This window comes from Aotus nancymaae, unplaced genomic scaffold (genome assembly GCF_030222135.1).
Source record: "Aotus nancymaae isolate 86718 unplaced genomic scaffold, 86718_ANA_hifiasm-v0.15.2.pri h1tg000015l_1, whole genome shotgun sequence".
In the NCBI taxonomy this organism is placed as follows: domain Eukaryota; kingdom Metazoa; phylum Chordata; class Mammalia; order Primates; family Aotidae; genus Aotus; species Aotus nancymaae.
This window is the reverse complement of record NW_026988427.1, coordinates 11,306,212-11,326,626: the sequence shown is the minus strand read 5'-3', so window position 1 is coordinate 11,326,626 and position 20,415 is coordinate 11,306,212. Positions and strand designations below refer to the sequence as shown.

Below are 20,415 nucleotides of genomic sequence, written 5' to 3'. Positions count from 1 at the left end.
GGCAGGTGGATCTCTTGAGGCCAGGAGTTTGAGACTGACCTGGGCAACATGGCAAAACCCTGTCACTGCAAAAAATACAAAAATTAGCTGGGTGTGGTAGCACACGCCTGTAGTCCCAGGTACTTGGGAGGCTGAGGCCTGGGAATTGCTTGAACGCAGGAGGTAGACTGTTGCACTGAGCCAAGATTGCACCCTGCATTTCAGCCTGGGTGACAGAGTGGACTCTGTCTCAAAAATAAAGAAAAAAATCATAATCAGATGTTTCTGGGCGTGGATTTCTTTGGGTTGACCCTGTACCTATAGGTTGAAGTCTTTTGTCAAATACAAGTTTTTAGCAATGATTTCTTCAAATACTTTTTCAGTTCCAAACATTTTCTCCTTCCCTGGGACTCCAGTGAGACAAATATTAGATCTTTTGGTGTTGCCCCATATATCCCTGAGGTGCTCTCCATCTTTATTTTTCCTCAATCCCTTTTCTCTGTGTTGTTCAGCTTGAATCAAAATTTCTTTTAATATGTCTTCAAGTTAATTCTTTCCTGTTTTCACCCGTCTGCTGTTGGCCTATTTAGCAAGATTTATACACACACATTCATTCATTCATTCATTCATTTATTTTGACATGAAGTTTCACTCTTGTTGCCCAGGCTGGAGTGCAATGGCATGATCTCGGCTCACTGCCACCTCCCCTTCCTGGGTTCAAGCAATTCTCCTGCCTCAGCCTCCCAAGTAGTTGAGATTACAGGCGTCCCCCAACCATGCCCGGCTAATTTTTGTATATTTAGTAGAGATGGGGTTTCCCCATGTTGACCAGGCTGGTCTTGAACTCCTGACCTCAGGTGATCCACCTGCCTCAGCCTCCCAAAGTGTTGGGATTACAGGCGTGAGCCACCACGTCCAGCCCCAAGATTTCTATTTTCTAGATTAACAAATAAATGTTTGTATATTAAAAATACTGCATATTTTTCACTTCCAGAATTTCTACTTAGTTCTTTTTTATATGTTCATTTTCTTTACTGAGATTTTATTTCCATTTCTTTAGAGTGTATTCACTCTTGCTTGCTGGAACACGTAAGGCAGCTGCCTTAAAGTCCTTGCAAGATGAGTCTATCATCTCACTTGATGCCTGTTGGTTATCTTTTCCTATGTAAGTTGAAATGTTCCTGGTTCTTTATATTTTCAGTGACTTCAAAAGGTTTCATGGACATTTAGAATACTATGTTATAAAACTCTATGTCTTCTGTAAATCCAACAGAAAATGTTGATATTTCTGTTTTAGCAGGCAGTCAGCCTGGCTGAGGTCAGACTACAAAGTCTAGCTTCTTTTCTGTGGGTTGTGGTTTTGGTGTCAGTTTAGTTGTCAGAGATTTCACATTGTTGCTTGAATCTTGCTCACATGTGTGTCACTCTGTGGCCAATATGGAGTTTAAGCAGTGGTCCCTCTTATTCTCAAAGTCCATGTATGCTGCTTAGGGGGTCAGATTCATGCATACGTGTCTCACGTGTGAGCTCAGGAGTTCTTAAATAACTTCCAGGGTCATTTTCTCAAATTCTTCCCTGTCTATGTCCTCAATAGTTTCAGGTTCCTGTGGCTCTCCTTTTTATTCTTCTGGCTACAGTTCAGGGGCTTGTAGTTGCCCCACGCTGCTATGACTTCCAGTGACTGTCCTCATGCAGAACCAAGCAGCAGGAGGACAAAGAAAGAGAAGATGAAATGGGGTTTCTCACTATCCTCCTTGGGACCACAGATTCCTTGCTTGGGGAGGAAGGACCCTCTCCTCTTGGTTTTGGGCTCCTGTCAGCTCGCAGTGACACTGCCGTCGCAGCCGCCCCCAGAGGATTGCTTAGGTGCTGGAGCGCCATAAAACGAAGAAAAAGAAAAAAAATAGGCAATTCCCCTACTCCCTTTAAGCATTAGAAATCCTTTTTCTGCTCCATGAGCCAGCCCTAGAGCTTCTCCTGGAGAACCTCCTCTGCCTTCTCTTACCTCGATGCCTGTTTTCAGGTTGCTGTATGAGTTTAGTACAGATGATAGCTGAGGGAAACAAGGTAAGCTCACCACTGCTTCAGCGGTACTTCCTCCCCAGTCCACCTGCTACTGTTTACTTTTCAGGGCCCTCAGATAATTGCTTCGTGCTTCATGCTTCCTGTTCAGGTTTATTAGTGGAAGAGATATGGTGGAATACACCTACTCCACCTTATCAGGAAGAGGATCCTCTTCTTAGGATTTAATTTGATCTTCTTTGTCTAACTTCTTAAGGTGGAAATATAGGTCACAGATTATGGGCCATTCTTATTTACTGTAAAAATATTTAAAGCTATACATTTTCCTCTAAGCGTGACTTTGGCTATAACATGTAAAATATTTTCTTAATTCCACTGTGATTGCTTCTTTGACCTCTTGGAATTTACGAGTTCACCGCTTAATTTTCAAACATGAGGTTTTCCCAAATAGTTGAAATGAAATTCTTTTTTTTTTTTTTTTTTTTTTTGAGATGGAGTCTCACTCTGTCACCCAAGCTGGAGTGCAGTGGTGTGGTCTCAACTCAGTTCAACCTCCACTTCCCGGGTTCAAGTGATTCTCCCACCTCAGCCTCCCGAGTTCAAGCAATTCTGCCTCAGCCTCCCAAGTAGATGGGACGACAGGCATGCACCGCCACTCCCAGCTAATTTTTGTATTTTTAGTAGAGACAGGGTTTCACTATGTTGGCCAGGCTGGTCTTGAACTCCTGAACTCATGATCTGCCTACCTCAGCCTCTCAAAGTGCTGGGATTACAGGCGTGAGCCACTGGGCCTGGCCTGGAATGTAATTCTTTAGGTGTCTTTTTTTTAATTGTAATGTTTTGTGTTTGTGTGTGTACGTGTACAATATACATAAAATTTGCCATTTTAGCCATTTTTAGTGTATAATTTGGAGGCATTTAAGTACATTCACATTTTTGTGCAACCAGCACCACCATCCATCTCCAGAACTTTTTCATCTTTCTTAATGAAAACTCTATACCCATTAAACAGTAGCATCCCATTCCCCACTTCCCCCAATCCCTAGTAACCTTTAATTTGCTTTCTGCCTCTATGATTTTATGTATATTGTAGTCAAATCATAGATACCTTTTATAATGTAAGTGGATTCATGCGATATTTGTCTTTTTTTTTTTTTTTTGAGACGGAGTTTCGCTCGTTACCCAGGCTGGAGTGCAATGGCGCGATCTCGGCTCACCGCAACCTCCGCCTCCTGGGTTCAGGCAATTCTCCTGCCTCAGCCTCCTGAGTAGCTGGGATTACAGGCACGCGCCACCATGCCCAGCTAAATTTTGTATTTTTAGTAGAGACGGGGTTTCACCATGTTGACCGGGATGGTCTCGATCTCTTGACCTCGTGATCCACCCGCCATGACCTCCCAAAGTGCTGGGATTACAGGCGTGAGCCACCGCGCCCGGCCGCAACATTTGTCTTTTTGTGACTGGCTTATTTCATTTAGCATAATGTCTTCAAGGTTCATCCTTGAAGTGGATTCACCACTTCATTGCCAGTCTTTTTATACCTAAACTAACTTTCTCATTCATGTTTATTTTTTGTTCGAATTGAATATTTAAATAATAGTTCAGAAATGGTTTAGGAGTACCGTTATTACTGAGTCTTTCATATTTAAGAGCGTGTTTTGCTTTTCTCTACACATGTATGGAGTGCTGACCATGTGGAGTTCTTGAGTCCTATCAGTCTTCCCTCAGTTCTGACAGGCATCCTCTTAGGCCAGTTTTAAAAAAATCTGTAAGTAATCTGTTATCTTTCATAAACATCAACTCCTCAGAACTAACTTTTAAGTCTAAATTCCATGAAGATACACTGAATCCTATTAAGTTTTCTGTAGTACAAAAGGATGTTTGAGCTTAAAATGCTTAATATTTTCCAGAATGGCAAAATACTAGAAAATATTAAAATATTAAAACTGTTAAAAAGAACAAAATACTTCCTTCTTTTTCTAATTTGATTTTTGAAATACATACAAGGAAGAGTGTGTAAAATATGTACTATTTAACCAAAATCTATATACTCTTCTAAGCCCTTTATAAATGCCAACTATTGTGCTTATATCAACACTATGAGATAGGTACCATTTAACAAATTTGGACACTAGAGCACAGAGAGGTTAAGAAACCTGCCCAAGGTCACACAGCTAATAGCGGTGGAGCTCCGGAGTTTGTTTCGAGTTCGTTAACGCCCAAGTCCAAAGTCTCATCTTAGTGTTATCATAACCACTGTGCCCTACTGCTTCTCTTTTTAGTTAATAATGACAAAGACAAATTAAAAAAAAAAAAAGAAAACCGGCCAGGTGTGGTGGCTCATGCCTATAATCCCAGCACTTTGGGAGGCCAAGGCGGGTGGATCACCTGAGGTCAGGAGTTTGAGACCAGCCTGGCCAACATGGTGAAACCCCATCTCTACTAAAAAGACAAAATTAGCCAGGCATGGTGGTGCATGCCTGTGGTCCCTGTAATCCCAGCTACTCAGGAGGCTGAGGCAGGAGAATTGCCTGAACCTGAGATCTGGAGGTTGCGGTCAGCCTTGATTGCACTGCTGTGCTGCAGGCTGGGCGACAAAAAAAAAAAAAAAGAAAAGAAGAAGCAGATATTCAGTTACCAGAATCCAGATCAAGAAACAGAACGTTGCGTGCTTTGTGTGCATCTCCTTACTCACATCCTCTTACCTCTATCCATGATGTAACCATTATTCTGACTTTTGTGATACTTCCTTTCTCTCTCTTTATAGTATGGCCATTTGTCATTGAATCTCTAAACAATATATTTAGTTTTGGTCTGTTTTAAAACTTTATCTAAATTGAATGTTACGATACACACACACACACACACACACACACACGTACTTACGTGCCTTTGCTTACTTATTTATATTGATATGTGTAGCTTTAGTTTATTAATGTTCACTGTTGTCAATTATTCCATTATATAAACACTTGACAATTTTGTTATCCATATTTTGATAACAGGCATTTGTGTTGTTTCCAATTTTTTTTTTTTTTTTGAGACGGAGTTTCACTCTTGTTACCCAGGCTGGAGTGCAATGCGCGATCTTGGCTCACGCAACCTCCGCCTCCTGGGTTCAGGCAATTCTCCTGCCTCAGCCTCCTGAGTAGCTGGGATTACAGGCACGCGCCACCATGCCCAGCTACTTTCTTGTATTTTTTAGTAGAGACGGGGTTTCACCATGTTGACCAGGATGGTCTCAATCTCTTGACCTCGTGATCCATCCTCCTCGGCCTCCCAAAGCGCTGGGATTACAGGCGTGAGCCACTGTACCCGGCCCTTGTTTCCAATTTTTACTGTTATACACAATGCTATGTAAAGAATCATGAATTCTCATACTGTTGCAAGGTAGAGCTACCTAAGTCTATGTACCTAGTAGTGGACTTGCTAAATCAGCCAGTGTGCTTGTTCTAGGTTGTACTAAACTATTTTCAAATGCTTGAATCAAATTGCATTTCCAGCAAGATATAGAAGTTTCCATTACTGAATCTTTCCAAAAGCTGTCAGTTTGAATTTTTACATTTTGTTATTTGGGTGGATGTGGTCATGGTATCTGGTTGCAGCTTTAATCTGCTTTCCCTTGGTTACTGTTGAGATTGGGCATCTTTGCTTATAAGCAGTTTGCAGACCATTTAGGCTTCTTTTTCTTAAGTGCTCATTCAAGTCTTTTGCCCATTTTTCCTAGTGGCCTTGGTGTTTCATAAACATTATTTTCCAAGTTTCCATTCTAGTTTTTTGTGGGTCATGTGTTGCAAGTATCTTCTCCCAGTAGGTAGTTTCTATTTTTTTAGCTTTTATTTTTAGAGACAGGATCTTGCTCTGTCTCCCAGGCTAGAGTGCAGTGGCATGATCACAGCTCACTGCAGACTTGAACTCCTGGGCTCAAGCAATCCTCCTACCACAGCCTCCGAGTAGCTGAGACTACAGATGTGTACCACCATGACCTGCTAATTTTTAAATTATTTGTAGAGATGGGCTTTCACTGTGTTGCCCTGGGTGATCCAGAATTCCTGGTCTCAAGAAATCCTCACACATCAACCTCCTCAAGTGCTGGGATTACAGGCGTGAGCCACCGCACTCAGTTTTTTATCTTTATGATGTTTTTTGATGACGAGAAGCACTTAATTATTCTCCCAACATTTTTTTCTTTCTTTTGGTCTTTATACTTCTTTTTTTTCCTCACACTCCTGTTTTTATTATTTTTAACATTTATTTCCTGAACCTCTACATAGTTTCCAAACTTAGTATTTTCTGTGTATAATTTATCTTTGAATAGAAGCAGTTCTATCTGGACTTTGTATCTGTCTAATAGTGTGAATGGATTCATTGTTTAATAACATCTTAAATGTTCCCAAGGAACTTGAGTTGACTGGCTGACCCCCATGCAGAGGTGGGGCAACAGGCAGCTGCACACTCACATGTCACCCGCCGGTATTTTCATACTAAGTTTGACAGGTCCTCCTTTTGGGGTTACTTGGTGGTATGTGTTCTGGAGGTGGAGCCTGCTTGACTTCCCACTTTTTCTCTCTTTTCATGTAAGCAGGTCAGGTCAGAAGAAAGAGGCCTGGTAAATGCATATTTCTTGCTTCACAGGAAAGCCTGTGCCCATAGGCCTTTGGTTTATTTTTGTTTATCTCTACTCTATTGACTTTGATCAGCAATCAGAAAGCTGATTCTTAGCTTGCAGTTCCAGTTCTCTAGCCCTTATTTTGTCTGGGTTAAGAAATAGGATCTGAGAAAACAGAAGTCTGGGTAGCTACAGAGTCCTTTTCCAGCCTCTTCTCAGACAGTGGATATTTAGGAAATGGTAGGATCCTTTAGGACTGTCTTACCCCCGTGAATAAATTACAGCCTGCTTAAAGTTTAAGGAGAAGAAAGTCTAGATTGTCATCCTCCTTTAAGAGTTGAAGTTTCATGTATGTTCTGGTACTTTATGTTCCAGAGGAGTGTATTCCCAAAGGGTACTTTACATACTGTATTAGTCTGTTCTCACATTGCTGTAAAAAATACCTGAGACTAGGTTATTTATTTATTTATTTAGAGATGGAGTTTCACTCTTGTCACCCAGGCTGGAGTGCAATCTCAGCTCACTGCAACCTCCACCTCCTGGGTTCAAGTGATTCTCCTGCCTCAGCCTCATTTTAGCTGGGAATACAGGTGCACACCACCATGCCCAGCTAATCTTTTGTATTTTTTTTAGTAGAGATGGGATTTCGCCATGTTGGTCAGGCTGGTCTCGAACTGACCTCAGGTAATCCACCCACCTCAGCCTCCCAAAGAGCTGGGATTACAGGTGTGAGCCACCACGCCCAGCCAAGACTGCGTAATTTATAAGAAAAGAGGTTTAATTAGCTTATGGTTCTACAGGCTGTACAGGAAGCCTTAGTGCCAGCATCTGCTTCTGGAGAAGCCTCAGGAGGCTTACAATCATAGTGGAGGGCAAAAGGGGAGCAGACACATCAAATGGCAAAACCAGAAGCAAGAGAGAGTGGCAGGGGGAGGTGCTACACACTTTTAAATGGCCAGATCTCATGAGAACTCATGCATGATTGGGAGGCCAGTACCAAGAGGGATGATGCTAAACTATTCATTAGAAACTGCTCCCATGAGGCCGGGCGCGGTGGCTCAAGCCTGTAATCCCAGCACTTTGGGAGGCCGAGGCGGGTGGATCACGAGGTCAAGAGATCAAGACCATCCTGGTCAACATGGTGAAACCCCGTCTCTACTAATACAAAAAAAACTAGCTGGGCATGGTGGCGCGTGCCTGTAATCCCAGCTACTCAGGAGGCTGAGGCAGGAGAATTGACTGAACCCAGGAGGCGGAGGTTGCGGTGGGCCGAGATCGCGCCATTGCACTCCAGCCTGGGTATCGAGCGAAACTCCGTCTCAAAAAAAAAAAAAAAAAAAAAAAAAAAGAAACTGCTCCCATGAGCCAATCACCTCCTGCCAGGCCCCACCTCCAACACTGGGGATTATATTCCAATATGAGATTTGGGCGGGGACACACATCCAAATGATACCATTTCACCTCTGGCCCCTTCCAAATATTATATCTTTTTCACATTTCAAAATACAATCTTGCCTTTCCAATAATCCCTAAAGTCTTAACTTGTTTCAGCATTAACTCAAAAGTCCAAAGTCTCATCTTAGACAAGGCAAGTCCCTTCTACCTATGAGCCTATAAAATAAAAAACAAGTTAGTTACCTCTAAGATATACTGGGGGTATAGACATTGGGTAAACTCCCCTGTTCTAAAAGGGAGAGCCAAAAGAAAGGGGCTGTAGGCCCCATAAAAGTCCAAAAACTATCAGAGCAGTCATTAAATCTTAAAGCTTCAAAATTATTTTCTTTGACTCTGTATCTCATATCCAGGGCACTCTGCTGCAAGGTGTGGATTCCCAAGGCCTTGGGCAGATCTGCCCCCGTGGCTTTGCAGGGTTCAGTCCTGGCAGTGCTCTCATGGGTTGTAGTTGAATGTCTCTGGCTTTTCCACATGCAGGGTGCAAGCTGCCAGTGCATCTCACATTCTGGAGTCTGGAGGACCTTGGCCCTCTTCTCACAAGTCCACTAGGCGGTGCCTCAGTGGGGATTCTGCATGGGGCTCCAACCCCACACTTCTTCTCTGCACTGCCCTACTGTGGGTTCTCTGTGTGGCCTCTACCCCTGCAGCAGGATTCTACCTGGACACCTAGGCTTTTCTGTACATCCTTTGAAATCTACATAGAGGTTCCCAAGCCTTAACTCTTGTACTGTGTATACCCACAGGCTTTAACACCATATCAAAGCTGCCAAGGCTTACATCTTGCACCCTCTGAAATAGCAGCTTGAGCTGTAACCTGGCCCTTTTCAGCCATGGCTGGATCTGGAGTGGCTGGGATGCAGAGAGCAGTGTCTCAAGGCTGTGCAGGGCAGCTGGGCCCTGGGCTTGTGCTAAGAAACCATTCATTCCTCCTAGGCTTCTGAGGGAGGGGCTGCCGTGAAGGTCTCCGAAATGCCTTGAGGCCTTTTCCCCATTGTCTGGGCTTACTAGTACTTGGCTCCTTTTTACTTATGCAAATTTCTGCAGCCTGCTTGAATTCCCTCCCTGAAAATTGGCTTTTCTTTTCTACCACAAGGCCAGGCTGAAAATTTTCCAAACTTATTCCCATTTAAATGTGTCAGTTCCAGTTTTAAGTCATACCTTTGTTCTCACATCTGAGCATAGGTTGTTAGAAGCAGCCAACCCATCTCTTGCGTGCTTTGCTGCTTAGAAATTTTGTCCACCAGTTACCCTAAATCACCACTCTCAAAGTTCAAAGTTCTACAGATCTCTAGGGCAGGGGCACAGTGCAGCCAAGTTCTTTAATAAGGCATAGGTAAAGTGACCTTTGCTCCAATTCCCAGTAAGTTCCTCATTTCCATCTGAGACCTTCACCAAGACTTAACTGTCCATATCACTATCAGCATTTTGGTCACAAACATTTAGCCAGTCTCTAAGATGTTCCAAACTGTCCCTCGTCTTCCTATCTTCTTCTGAGTCTTCCAAACTCTTCCAACCTCTGCCTGTTACCCAGTTATTCCAAAGTCACCTCCACATTTTCAGGTATCTTTATAGAAATTCCCCACTTCCTGGGACCAATTTTCTGTATTAGTCAATTCTCATGTTGCTATAATGAAATACCTCAGACTGAGTAACTTATAAGAAAACAGGTTTAATTGGCTCACAGTTCCTATACAAGAAGCATAGTCCCAGCATTTGCTTCTGGGGAGGCCTAATGAGGCTTACAATCCTGGCAGTAGATGAGGGGGGAACAGGCACATCAAATGGCAAAAGCAAGAGCAAGAAAGAGTGAGGACGGAGGTGTTACACATTTGTAAACAACCAGATCTCACAGGAACTCACTTAGGATAGGGAGGACAGTACCAAGGGAGATAGTGCTGAACCATCCATGAGAAACCCGTCTCACGATCCAATCACCTCCCATAAGGCTCCACTTCCAACATTGGGGATTTAATTTCAGTATGAAATTTGGGTGGGGACACACATCCAAACTATACCATATACATCATCTTATTTACTTCCTATCATTTTTTTTTTTTAACAGAGTGTCACCTGTCGCCCAGGCTGGAGTGCAGTGCCACTATCTCAGCTCACTGCAACCTCTGCCTCCTGGGTTCAAGTCATCTACCCACCTCAGCCTCCCAAGTAGCTAACGCTACAAGTACCCACCACCATGCCCAGCAAATTTTTTTTTTTTTTTTTTTTTTTTGGAGACGGAGTTGCGCTCCTGTTACCCAGGCTGGAGTGCAATGCCACGATCTCGGTTCACCGCAACCTCCGCCTCCTGGGTTCAGGCAATTCTCCTGCCTCAGCCTCCTGAGTAGCTGGGAATACAGGCATGTGCCACCATGCCCAGCTAATTTTTTGTATTTTTAGTAGAGACGGGGTTTCACTATGTTAACCAGGATGGTCTCGATCTCTTGACCTCGTGATCCACCCGCCTTGGCCTCCCAAAGTACTGGGATTACAGGCATGAGCCACTGTGCCCGGCCCACTCAGCAAATTTTTATATTTTTAGCAGAGATGGGGTTCCACCACGTTGGCCAGGCTGGTCTTGAACTCCTGACCTCAAGTGATCTGCCTGCCTTGGCCTCCCAAAATGCTGGGATTATGGGCATAAGCCACCATGCCCAGCCCTGACCATATTTCTTAATCCTCATTTTATATCTGTGAGACTAGGACCCAGTGAGACAAGTAACTAGTTAAGATGGTGTTAAGGCAGGGTTTGAATTCAAGTTTGTCTGACTTTGGGTCAGCAATTTTTACACTGTGTCACACTGTAATGTTTTAGGAAGATTAATTAGGTGTAGAATTCTAGGTGGCCTTGTAGGAGAGAAGAAACTGCTGGTAGGAATACTAGGTACAGTGTGCAGAATTTCCTGATCTGCCTCTCCCAATCCCAGCTCTTCTGCATATCTTCCCTTAGTTCCACCTTCATTATGTAGCCTAATCCAGTGGTCAGTGCCTTCACTGTCCATCCCCCCTAAATAGGCTCACTCTTTTCTCTGCTTACCCAGTACATCTTCCATCCCCTGCTTTCAGCATCCCTGTTTTCTATGGACTAGTTCACTGTTCCTTCTCTCCCTTCCTATTTTTCTACCTAATTTGGGGTACATCTTTGAAAGCTCTCAAATGTGCTCAAGTTACTTTAGTTTGAGTTTAATTCTCATTCCCACCTTATACAGTTTCCAGTCTCCCAGCATAGAAACCAATGTGCATTTGAATTTTTGTTTTTTTTCAGACTGGGAGACAAGATTTGAAACCAAAGAGCCAACTCCAAAGCCCAACATTACTGAAGATTTATGCCATGGGGTAATAATGGAAAGGGAAAGTATCTGGCATTCTACTGTAGAGGAAACCTGGGAACCTGATAATTGGTTAGAGGGACAACAGGATAGTCATCTGAGCCAAGTGGCAGTTACCCATAAGGAAACCTTCACTGAGAAGAGAGTATGTGGAGGTAATGAATTTGAAAGATGTTCCAGTCAGGGTTCAATCCTTGATATACAACAAAGCATTCCTATGGTAAAAAGGCTCCATAATTGTAATTCACATGGAGAAGATGCCAAACAAAATTCGGAGTTAATGAAAACTCAAAGAATGTTTGTAGGAAAGAAAATCTATGAGTGTAATGAGTGCAGCAAAACCTTCAGCCAGAGTTCATCCCTTCTTAAGCACCAGAGGATTCATACTGGAGAGAGACCCTATAAGTGTAATGTATGTGGGAAACACTTCATTGATCGCTCCTCCCTTACTGTTCATCAAAGAATTCATACTGGAGAGAAACCCTATAAATGTAATGAATGTGGAAAAGCCTTTAGTCAGAGCATGAATCTTACTGTCCATCAGCGAACTCACACTGGAGAGAAACCCTATCAGTGTAAAGAGTGTGGCAAAGCCTTCCGTAAGAATTCATCTCTTATTCAACACGAAAGGATTCACACTGGAGAGAAACCCTACAAATGTAATGAGTGTGGGAAGGCTTTTACCCAAAGCATGAATTTGACAGTCCATCAGAGAACTCATACAGGAGAAAAACCCTATGAATGTAGTGAATGTGGAAAAGCCTTCAGTCAAAGCATGCATCTTATTGTACATCAGAGAAGCCATACTGGAGAAAAACCCTATGAGTGTAGTCAATGTGGAAAAGCCTTTAGTAAGAGCTCAACTCTTACCCTACACCAGCGAAACCACACTGGAGAAAAACCCTACAATTGTAACAAATGCGGGAAATCCTTTAGCCAAAGTACGTACCTTATAGAACATCAGAGACTTCATTCTGGAGTAAAACCTTTTGAGTGTAATCAGTGTGGAAAAGCTTTCAGTAAGAATTCATCTCTTACTCAACATCGGAGAATTCACACTGGAGAGAAACCTTATGAGTGCATGGTATGTGGAAAGCATTTCACTGGACGATCATCCCTTACTGTGCATCAGGTTATTCACACTGGAGAGAAACCTTATGAGTGCAATGAATGTGGAAAGGCATTCAGCCAGAGTGCTTACCTTATTGAACATCAAAGAATTCATACTGGTGAGAAACCCTATGAATGTGATCAGTGTGGAAAAGCCTTCATTAAGAATTCATCCCTTACAGTGCATCAGAGAACTCATACAGGAGAGAAACCCTATCAGTGTAATGAATGTGGAAAAGCCTTCAGCCGGAGTACAAACCTTACACGACATCAAAGAACTCATACGTGAGGAACGTTTTCACTGGCCTCTACATCATCATTAACTCTTTAATAATAAGCATGTAAGACATACAATGTAGAAACCTAATAAATGTAATGACTGTGGGAATCTTTCAGTTGAAATATAACATACCATATCAGATAACACAGAGCACTGCAGAGAAATCATCTAAAAGTAGAGAAGTCTTGATTCAGAAAGTACAACTTACTTTAGTATCAGAAGTTTTAAGTAGCTAACAGAAGCAGTAAAGACTCATGCTGAAGATAAGTTGCTGTGTCATACTGCAGATTCTCCTTTGGCCATCAAAGACTTCATACTGGAAAGAAAAATCTGAGTGTTTAACTGGACAGCCCAGAGACCTGGGATGTAGTCCTAATCTGCCACTGTCTTGGTCAAATCACCTACTTCCACCAGGTGATGGTTCTCTATTTGGTATATGAATGATGTTGGAGATAGAAGTCTTGTAGGATCTCTGTTAGCTCTAAAATGCTACAAACCTATAAATATAATGAATGCTGGGAAATCTTTCTTCTTTTATGATTTCAAGCCGTCTGTATGCTGTCTAGATGGTCCTGTTCCACAGTCTGGTTTCCTTGGATGTTTTAGTCAAAATTCCTTTACCAGTTCCTGGCACCCTTCCATGCTCCTAGTCTTTCCCTGCACTGTTCTTTTGTCCCTTAACTACAGGCTGCTTTCCATAAATTAATGAAATAAGTATGCACATCTTAGTGCAATAGCATGCTGTTTAGAGTTCTCAATTAATAGTTATTAAACTGTTGTTAAATGATCACTTAGAAAATAACATAGTCCTATAATTACAAAAGAATCACATACATATCTTTGTGTCATATTTTGGCTATCAACATGGAAAGGAAAAGACGGACTGAACACGAGTAGACATAGCCATCTGACCTATTAAAAAAATGTTGAGGCTAGGCATTGTGGCTCATGCCTGTAATCCCAGCACTTTGGGAGGCTGAGGCAGGATGATTGCTTGAGTTCAGGAGTTGAAGACCAGCCTGGGCAACATAGCGAGACCTTGTCTCTACAAAAATTTTTGTTAAAATTAACCAGGCATGGTGGCACATATCTGTAGTCCCAGCTACCGGAAGGCTCAGGTGAGAGAACAGCTTGAACCCAGGAGCTTGAGGCTGCAGTGAGCAGTGATTGTAACACTGCACTCCAGTCTGGGCAAAAGAACAAGACAGTCTCAAAACAAAAAAACCAGAAACACTGCAACTCAAAAACATATTCAGAACGGGAGATTTTATAGATCTACAGTTATTACGGTAGTTAAGATAGTTTTATTTCACACACTTTACCAAGTCCTAAATATGTGTTAGACATGATTAGAAAGTCAAAATGAGTAAAATACGTTATTTGGTTTATAAGGGGTTAAACTAAGAAAGTGGCAGCATGAGGCCGGGCGTGGTGGCTCATGCCTGTAATCCCAGCACTTTGGGAGGCCAAGGTGAGTGGATCACGAGGTCAAGAGATCGAGACCATCTTGGCCAACATGGTGAAACCCTGTTTGTACTAAAAATGCAAAAATTAGCTGAGCGTGGTGGTGCTTGCCTGTAGTCCCAGCTACTTAGGAGGCTGAGGCAGGAGAATCACTTGAACCTGGGAGGCAGAGGTTGCAGTGAGCCAACTGCAGCCACTGCACTCCAGCCTGGTGACAGAGTGAGACTGTCTCAAAAAAAAAAAAAAAGAAAGAAAGTGGCAGTTGGCAGTATGATGGAAGAGGAGAAGGAAGAATATAAGCAATAACAAAGCAGAATCTAGGAAATTTGGTAACTGACTAAATGTGCCAATTGAATGGGAAGGAAGAGTCTAGGATTACTTGGATTTTTATTTTGGTAGATAAAGTTGCTATAGTTAAAAACATAGCTGCCCAATTTTGTGGGGCAATGGAGTTCACTTTGGGAACACTTCCATGAGTCTGTGGAACATGCAAGGGAAGAGTCCTGATAGGCAGCAGAGTAAATGATAAAGGAGATACTGGGAGGACTGTCACTGATGGGGTAGCTGGTGAAAAGAGGAATTACTAGAAGCTAAGTGGAATAAACAGCCAAAAGAAAATAGAAAAGTCAGAAGTTGGTGCCACAAAAGTAAAAAGATGCTTTAACACGGGGATAGGAATAGTTAATACGGTCAAGTGCTATGGAGGGTAAAGTAAGATAAAAATAGAATTATGTCCTTTTGTTTTAGATATCAATTTAAGATGGCTTAAAATCTCTCTTTTAGGAGGTTGAGGACTGAGTTAAATGTTAAAAAGAACTTAGCAGCCTTACTGAAGTGGGAGAGACTCAGGAAGATAACTAGAGGGAGGCTGGGGCTTGGAGCATATCAGAAGAGCTGTGGGCTACAAACAATGGAAAGCCCAGTCCACGATGGTGTAAGTAAATAGAGATTTATTTTTCTCACATAACAAATATGGAGGTGGCTGTCACCGGCTCACGTGTAAAACAATTCAGTGTCTTGAGTTCAATGGGGTTTCCATCATGGTTACATCATGATGGCCGCAGCATCAAATAAAGTATCTGCATTCAAGGCAGGAGGGAAGGAGGGGGGAGCACCTCCCTGATCAACATCAGTGCCTTTGATCAGGAGGGTTTTTCCCAGAAGCCACTTGGTAGACTCCTGCTTACATCTCATTGACCACAGCTATATTGTATGGCCACCCCTAGCACAAGGAAGGCTGGGGAAAGAAGTATTTAACCCTGCCAGCCTCTATGGAGGAGGCAGGTACAAAAAAGGCGGGGTTGAGGATGGTGTTGATTTAGCCAGCCAACAATCTGCCAGGAAGTGTTTGTATGATTTAAGGTAGGATTGAGCATGTTCATAACTAAGAAGAGGTGTGGAAGAGTGAAGGTACAGAAAGGAGGGAACATGCAGCTCAAAGTGGGAAAATAAGATCTGGAACATGGGTAGAGGCTGTAGGGATCTCTTTCAACAGGAGGAGGGAAACTTTCCACTGGGAGAGATGAGAATCCAAAAACGATGGGTGCAGAAGATGTCCGTAGATGGCAATGGAGGAAGTTTCTGTGAACCTCCAGTGTCTCTGGACTATGTGACCTCTTAGGGTTAATATTTTACCACTTTTGAGACATTGCATCCATCCTAGGCTTCAAAACCCTTCATTTCTCCCTTTCTCTCTTGTCCTGTGCTTGCCTTTTGAGCCTTTATTTTGCTGCTGTCTTTATCATTTCCATCAATTTCTACCCGTTTCCTCTGTCTGCCTCCTTTCTTCCCCTCTAGCTCTATCTCTTGAGATGATGTGGGGAACAAGAAAAAAAAAATCTGAAGGGAAAGGAGGAGATTGTGTAGAAGAGAGAGATTATTATAAATCTAAGTTCCTGAGGATAAGGCTAATTTGATGTTTTATTCCCCCTTCTTTTCCTTTTCTAACTCGAATGGTTTGTATTTGAGTATAGGCAAGGAGACCCAGGATCTGCATGCTGAGTTGAGAACTGTGTGTATGGAAGGAGGCGGGGGCAGGAGAGTGGAGAAGCTTAGTGTCAATGATTTGCCCCATCCTCTTCAAGCCTCCAGACTTAGGGGAAGGGTGCCGTTTATTTGTTAAACAATAATAATCTGGACCAAATGGGTTTCTTTCTTTCGTGGAATTTTAAAATTAGGACAGAGGCACTTGGATGTTAGAAGATGAAAACACTAATGAGTGCTGATGCTGACATCTTGGGTCACGTGCAAACACTGTAAGCAAAGGAATCCGATCAGCTGGGAGGAGTACTAGGAGTATACTGGTCTAGGAGAGAGGACCTTTGTTACCATATCCTGAGTTAAACCCAAGCCCTTCACTTCAGTGTCCGCTCTCAGGTAGAACTTAAGTTTCAGTAATATGTGAGGATTTGTTGGTAATTAAAGCAGTACAGCCAGACTTTGCAGCAACTGGGAATCACCAGCAACCAAGGACGTGTGTATGCTCTCTCTCTGTCTCTGTTCCCCCACCCCTCACCACTGCTACCACCCCCACATGGGCTCTGTTACTGCTTTGTCCATCCCCTCACTGGTGGTTAGATTCCTTGGCTTACAATTAAATTTGCACATGACCCAAGATGTCAGCATCAGTTCTCATATCTAGTGACCTTTCACCTTCTTTCTAACACCCAAGTGTCTCTGTCCTAATTGTAAAATTCCATGAAAGAAACCCATTGGTCCAGATCATCCGTTTAAGACACGCCTCACAAGTCACCTTTTCTGGCTAAGTATCCATCCAGTCAGCTGGTGGGAGGAGGACTGCCATGTGATCACTGTCCATGCAGGCAGGCCTGCGTGCAGCAAACTATGACAGATATGACCAATAATGTCATGAGATATTTACAGAGCACCTACTCAGTAGTTGCTGGTGATTTAGAGCTCAGGAGTTCACAAGGAGCTCACAGTAGGGAAATCTGAAATAAACCAGGAGTTAGGATGCACTAGGGGGACTCTGAAGGTAGTAAGAAACACAGTTCCCTCTGGAACTATAGAGAACTGGGTGAACAAGGTATTTTCTCTATGGCTGGATCATCATTCAGAAGACTCACAGGGCCATTACCTCCACTTGAGCTCTGCGAAATGGGCCTCTGGGCATTGAAAGAGGTTACCAATCAGGGTTCTCTGACTAATAGAGGTGGAGCTGCAGAATATGGTGCCAGCACCCCCTCCTAGATTGTGCATAGCTTTGAACTGCCTCTGGCTCCTGAAAAATATCACAACAGATATCGAGAAGTGCCTCTGAAAAATTTATGAATGCTTAGAACTTAATTGAGGTAGGTTACTTTCCTGCCTATATACACAATGGCATGATCTGATTCCTGCCTGTGGTCAAGAGACTTGTAAGTGATTGGCCTGTGCTGCATGTTATTGTGACAGGGATGAGTAAGACCTTGTTGCTACTTAGTGTAGTACATTCATGCAACTAACATTTACTGAGCCCCTAGCATAAGCCAGCTTCTATGAATTCCAGGGTAAATGAGGCCTGATCTCTGCTGTCAAGTAGCTCCTAGCACAGAGTGCCATGGGAGTGAACTAGCTGGGGAGGAAATGAAAACGTGTAGGAAGAATAAGAATAATGGCAAGAGAGGCTAAGAGAGCATAGTGTATAGGAAATTCTCAGAGGTGTATGACTTGAGCACGGAGTAGAAGTCAAGAAGCAGGAAGAAATGAGGTTAAAGGAAGATCTTATTACATCATGCTGCAAGGGTCCGAACAGGGCTCAGCAAATGAACACCAGGAATTATTAGCAAGTCGCCGCTGTCCTGGGGAAGAGTAAACAGACTGGTGATGCAGGGCTCAGTCAAATGTGTTCATTTGCATATCCAAGTTAATAGAGCAGAAGGGAAAGGGATTCTCCAGACCACATTTTAACCTCCTTTCTCTGAGGAGACTGGATCCTAATGAGAATCCTTGACAGAAGCGGGGGCTTCCTCGGTGAATGCTCAGAACAATATAGTGGGTGAGTTCTGGCTAAAGCCAAAGGGTGTGTCAGGTTTCATACTGGAGGTTTCACTGCTTCTTTTCAGCTTGAATAGTTTTGTTTTTTGTTTTTTAGTTGCCTGCGGAAGGGCACCTGTTAGATACTCCTAATAAACTACAGCATCTCCAGGACAAATGGGTCAGATAAATGAAGGTTTCATTACTTTTTTCAGTTCTGGAAGACTTGGGCCTTTGTGTGTCAGTTCTTTGCCATCCAGGTGACAAGTACTAAGAGCACTTTTGAACCTTTCCTCCATCAACGGGAGAAGGACTCCTGGTTCCAAGGACATGGGACTTTGAGCAAGGCACTTAATAGATCAGTGCCTTGGTTTTCTCATTTATTAATAGGGCACACCTCACTTTTTGGTTGCCTTAAATAATGTAAAGTGCTTATAAACGTGCCCAACATGTAGTTAGTGCTCAATACATATTATGATTCTCACATTCCTCAAACAATAATATCCAACCTCCTTAGCATGGGCACCCAGAACCCTTCATTATCTTAGAATCATTAGGCTCTCAAAGCAACTGCCTTGTAGAAAAGTTATATAATTGTGGGAGGCTATCATTGCCTCCTCACTGGTTTCCCTGTATCCCCCCTCTAGCCCCACCACTATCTGCCCTCCTTGAAGCTGACCAGTGATTCTATCGAAATGTGCCCAGCCATGTCACTCTTTCGAATCTAATAATTTCCAGGCACACAGAATAAATCCAACTTTCCTTCAAGGCCTGTAGTTACCCCTGCAACAGCATCTCCCACTCTTCCTTGTTCACTAGGCCCTCGCCAGTCATACGGACCTTGCTGAGCCTGGAGTTCACCAAGAACACTTCTCTCTGGACAGCATTTCTGTTCCCTCCCTTTAGAAGGCATGTTACCCACATATTCACTTCGTTTCTTCCCTCAATTCAAATCTCTGCTCAGATGTTACCTCCTCAAAGTGAACTTCCAAAAATGCTACTTGAAATCATTCCCCGCCCCATCACACCCTAACCCCTAAGAGCAGTGTTATCAATACCTGATAAATATTTTCTACTTGTTTGACCCCTCCTCTAGTACAATTAAAACTCCATGCGTGGAGAGTTTTCACAGCTATTTCTCCAGCCCTTCGGCTCGGGGTTCTCACTCTCTAGGGCCCAGTTTGAGGGACCTGGAGTCACGGGTGGGCCAGAAGTGGTGTTTATACGCCTAAGGGTTTGGGAGCGGAGAGAGAAGGGTTACCAGCGATATTCACAAACCATCCTCCCGCTTCCCCACCGCTTTGCCAGGTTCCCCGGAACTGCTATAGAGGCTGCTCAGAGGCTGCCCCTGGCCTTATTGAACACTTGACACAAAGTGTCTATAGAATGAAATCTTCAATAAAACTCCAAACAGAATGCTGTAGTCAGTGACACTGCTTCCTAAAAGGGGGCCAACAATTCCACATGTGACAAACGTCAGGTCACATTCTTGATTTTTTTTTCAACAACAAAGTTAAAACCCTCTCATCTTTCTTTCCTGAGCTCCACGCAAATTACGTATTCAAAAGCAACTAAGTATCTCCAGTTAGATATTCTTAGGCATCATCTCATCCTCGCTAGTCGCAACAAAAATAAATACCACCTTCTAAACACCACCCAGCTGTCCAGGATGGAGACTTCCTGGCAGCCAGGCTCCTTCCTTTCCCTCGTCCCCGCCTCTGAAAGAACCCAGGCACGAAGTGTTCTGCCTCCCGAAAACTGCAGGCGCCGCCAGCCGGGTTCCAGGCAGCAGGGGCTCCGTCCCGAGGCGCCGCGCAGGACATCCCTGCCCGACGTCCTTGTCCTCCCCGCAGCGTACACTCGTTAACGGCCGTGGCGTCTCCACCCCAGCACGCACAGGCCCGCCCGCAGGGCCGGGCTGGATTCCAGCGTCGGGCGCTTGCCCGGCCCAGGCGCACTCCCGCTGCCTTCCAGGCCTCGGCGCGGTCCCCGTCAGGAACGCGCCCGGTCGCCTCCTAGTCGGTCTCCCAGACCTTCCCGACCCTCTCTCGTCAGTGATCGGGCGTCACTCCCCCGGACTAACCTCCCTCGTCCCATCGTCAGCTTTTCGCCGGGACTTACTGCGAGACAGAGACCCGGTTCTAAAGCGAACGGAACGGAGCCGATTCCGGACGCGGTGAGCGCGCTGGCGTCGACGT

At 43.7% G+C, this 20,415-nt stretch overlaps 1 protein-coding gene across 7 annotated transcripts in view; it reads left to right on the top strand.

Annotated features, from left to right (window-relative positions):
• Window positions 1-13,613, top strand: part of ZFP2 (ZFP2 zinc finger protein) — a 31,797-nt gene extending 18,184 nt beyond the window's left edge. For all 7 annotated transcript variants that reach the window (XM_064376643.1, XM_064376644.1, XM_064376642.1 and 4 more), the window contains one exon: window positions 11,325-13,613. In XM_064376643.1, coding sequence (XP_064232713.1) covers window positions 11,325-12,787 — 1,463 coding nt within the window. In that variant the 3' untranslated portion in view covers window positions 12,788-13,613. The remainder of the gene's footprint in view (window positions 1-11,324) is intronic.
• Window positions 13,614-20,415: the final 6,802 nt, after the last annotated feature.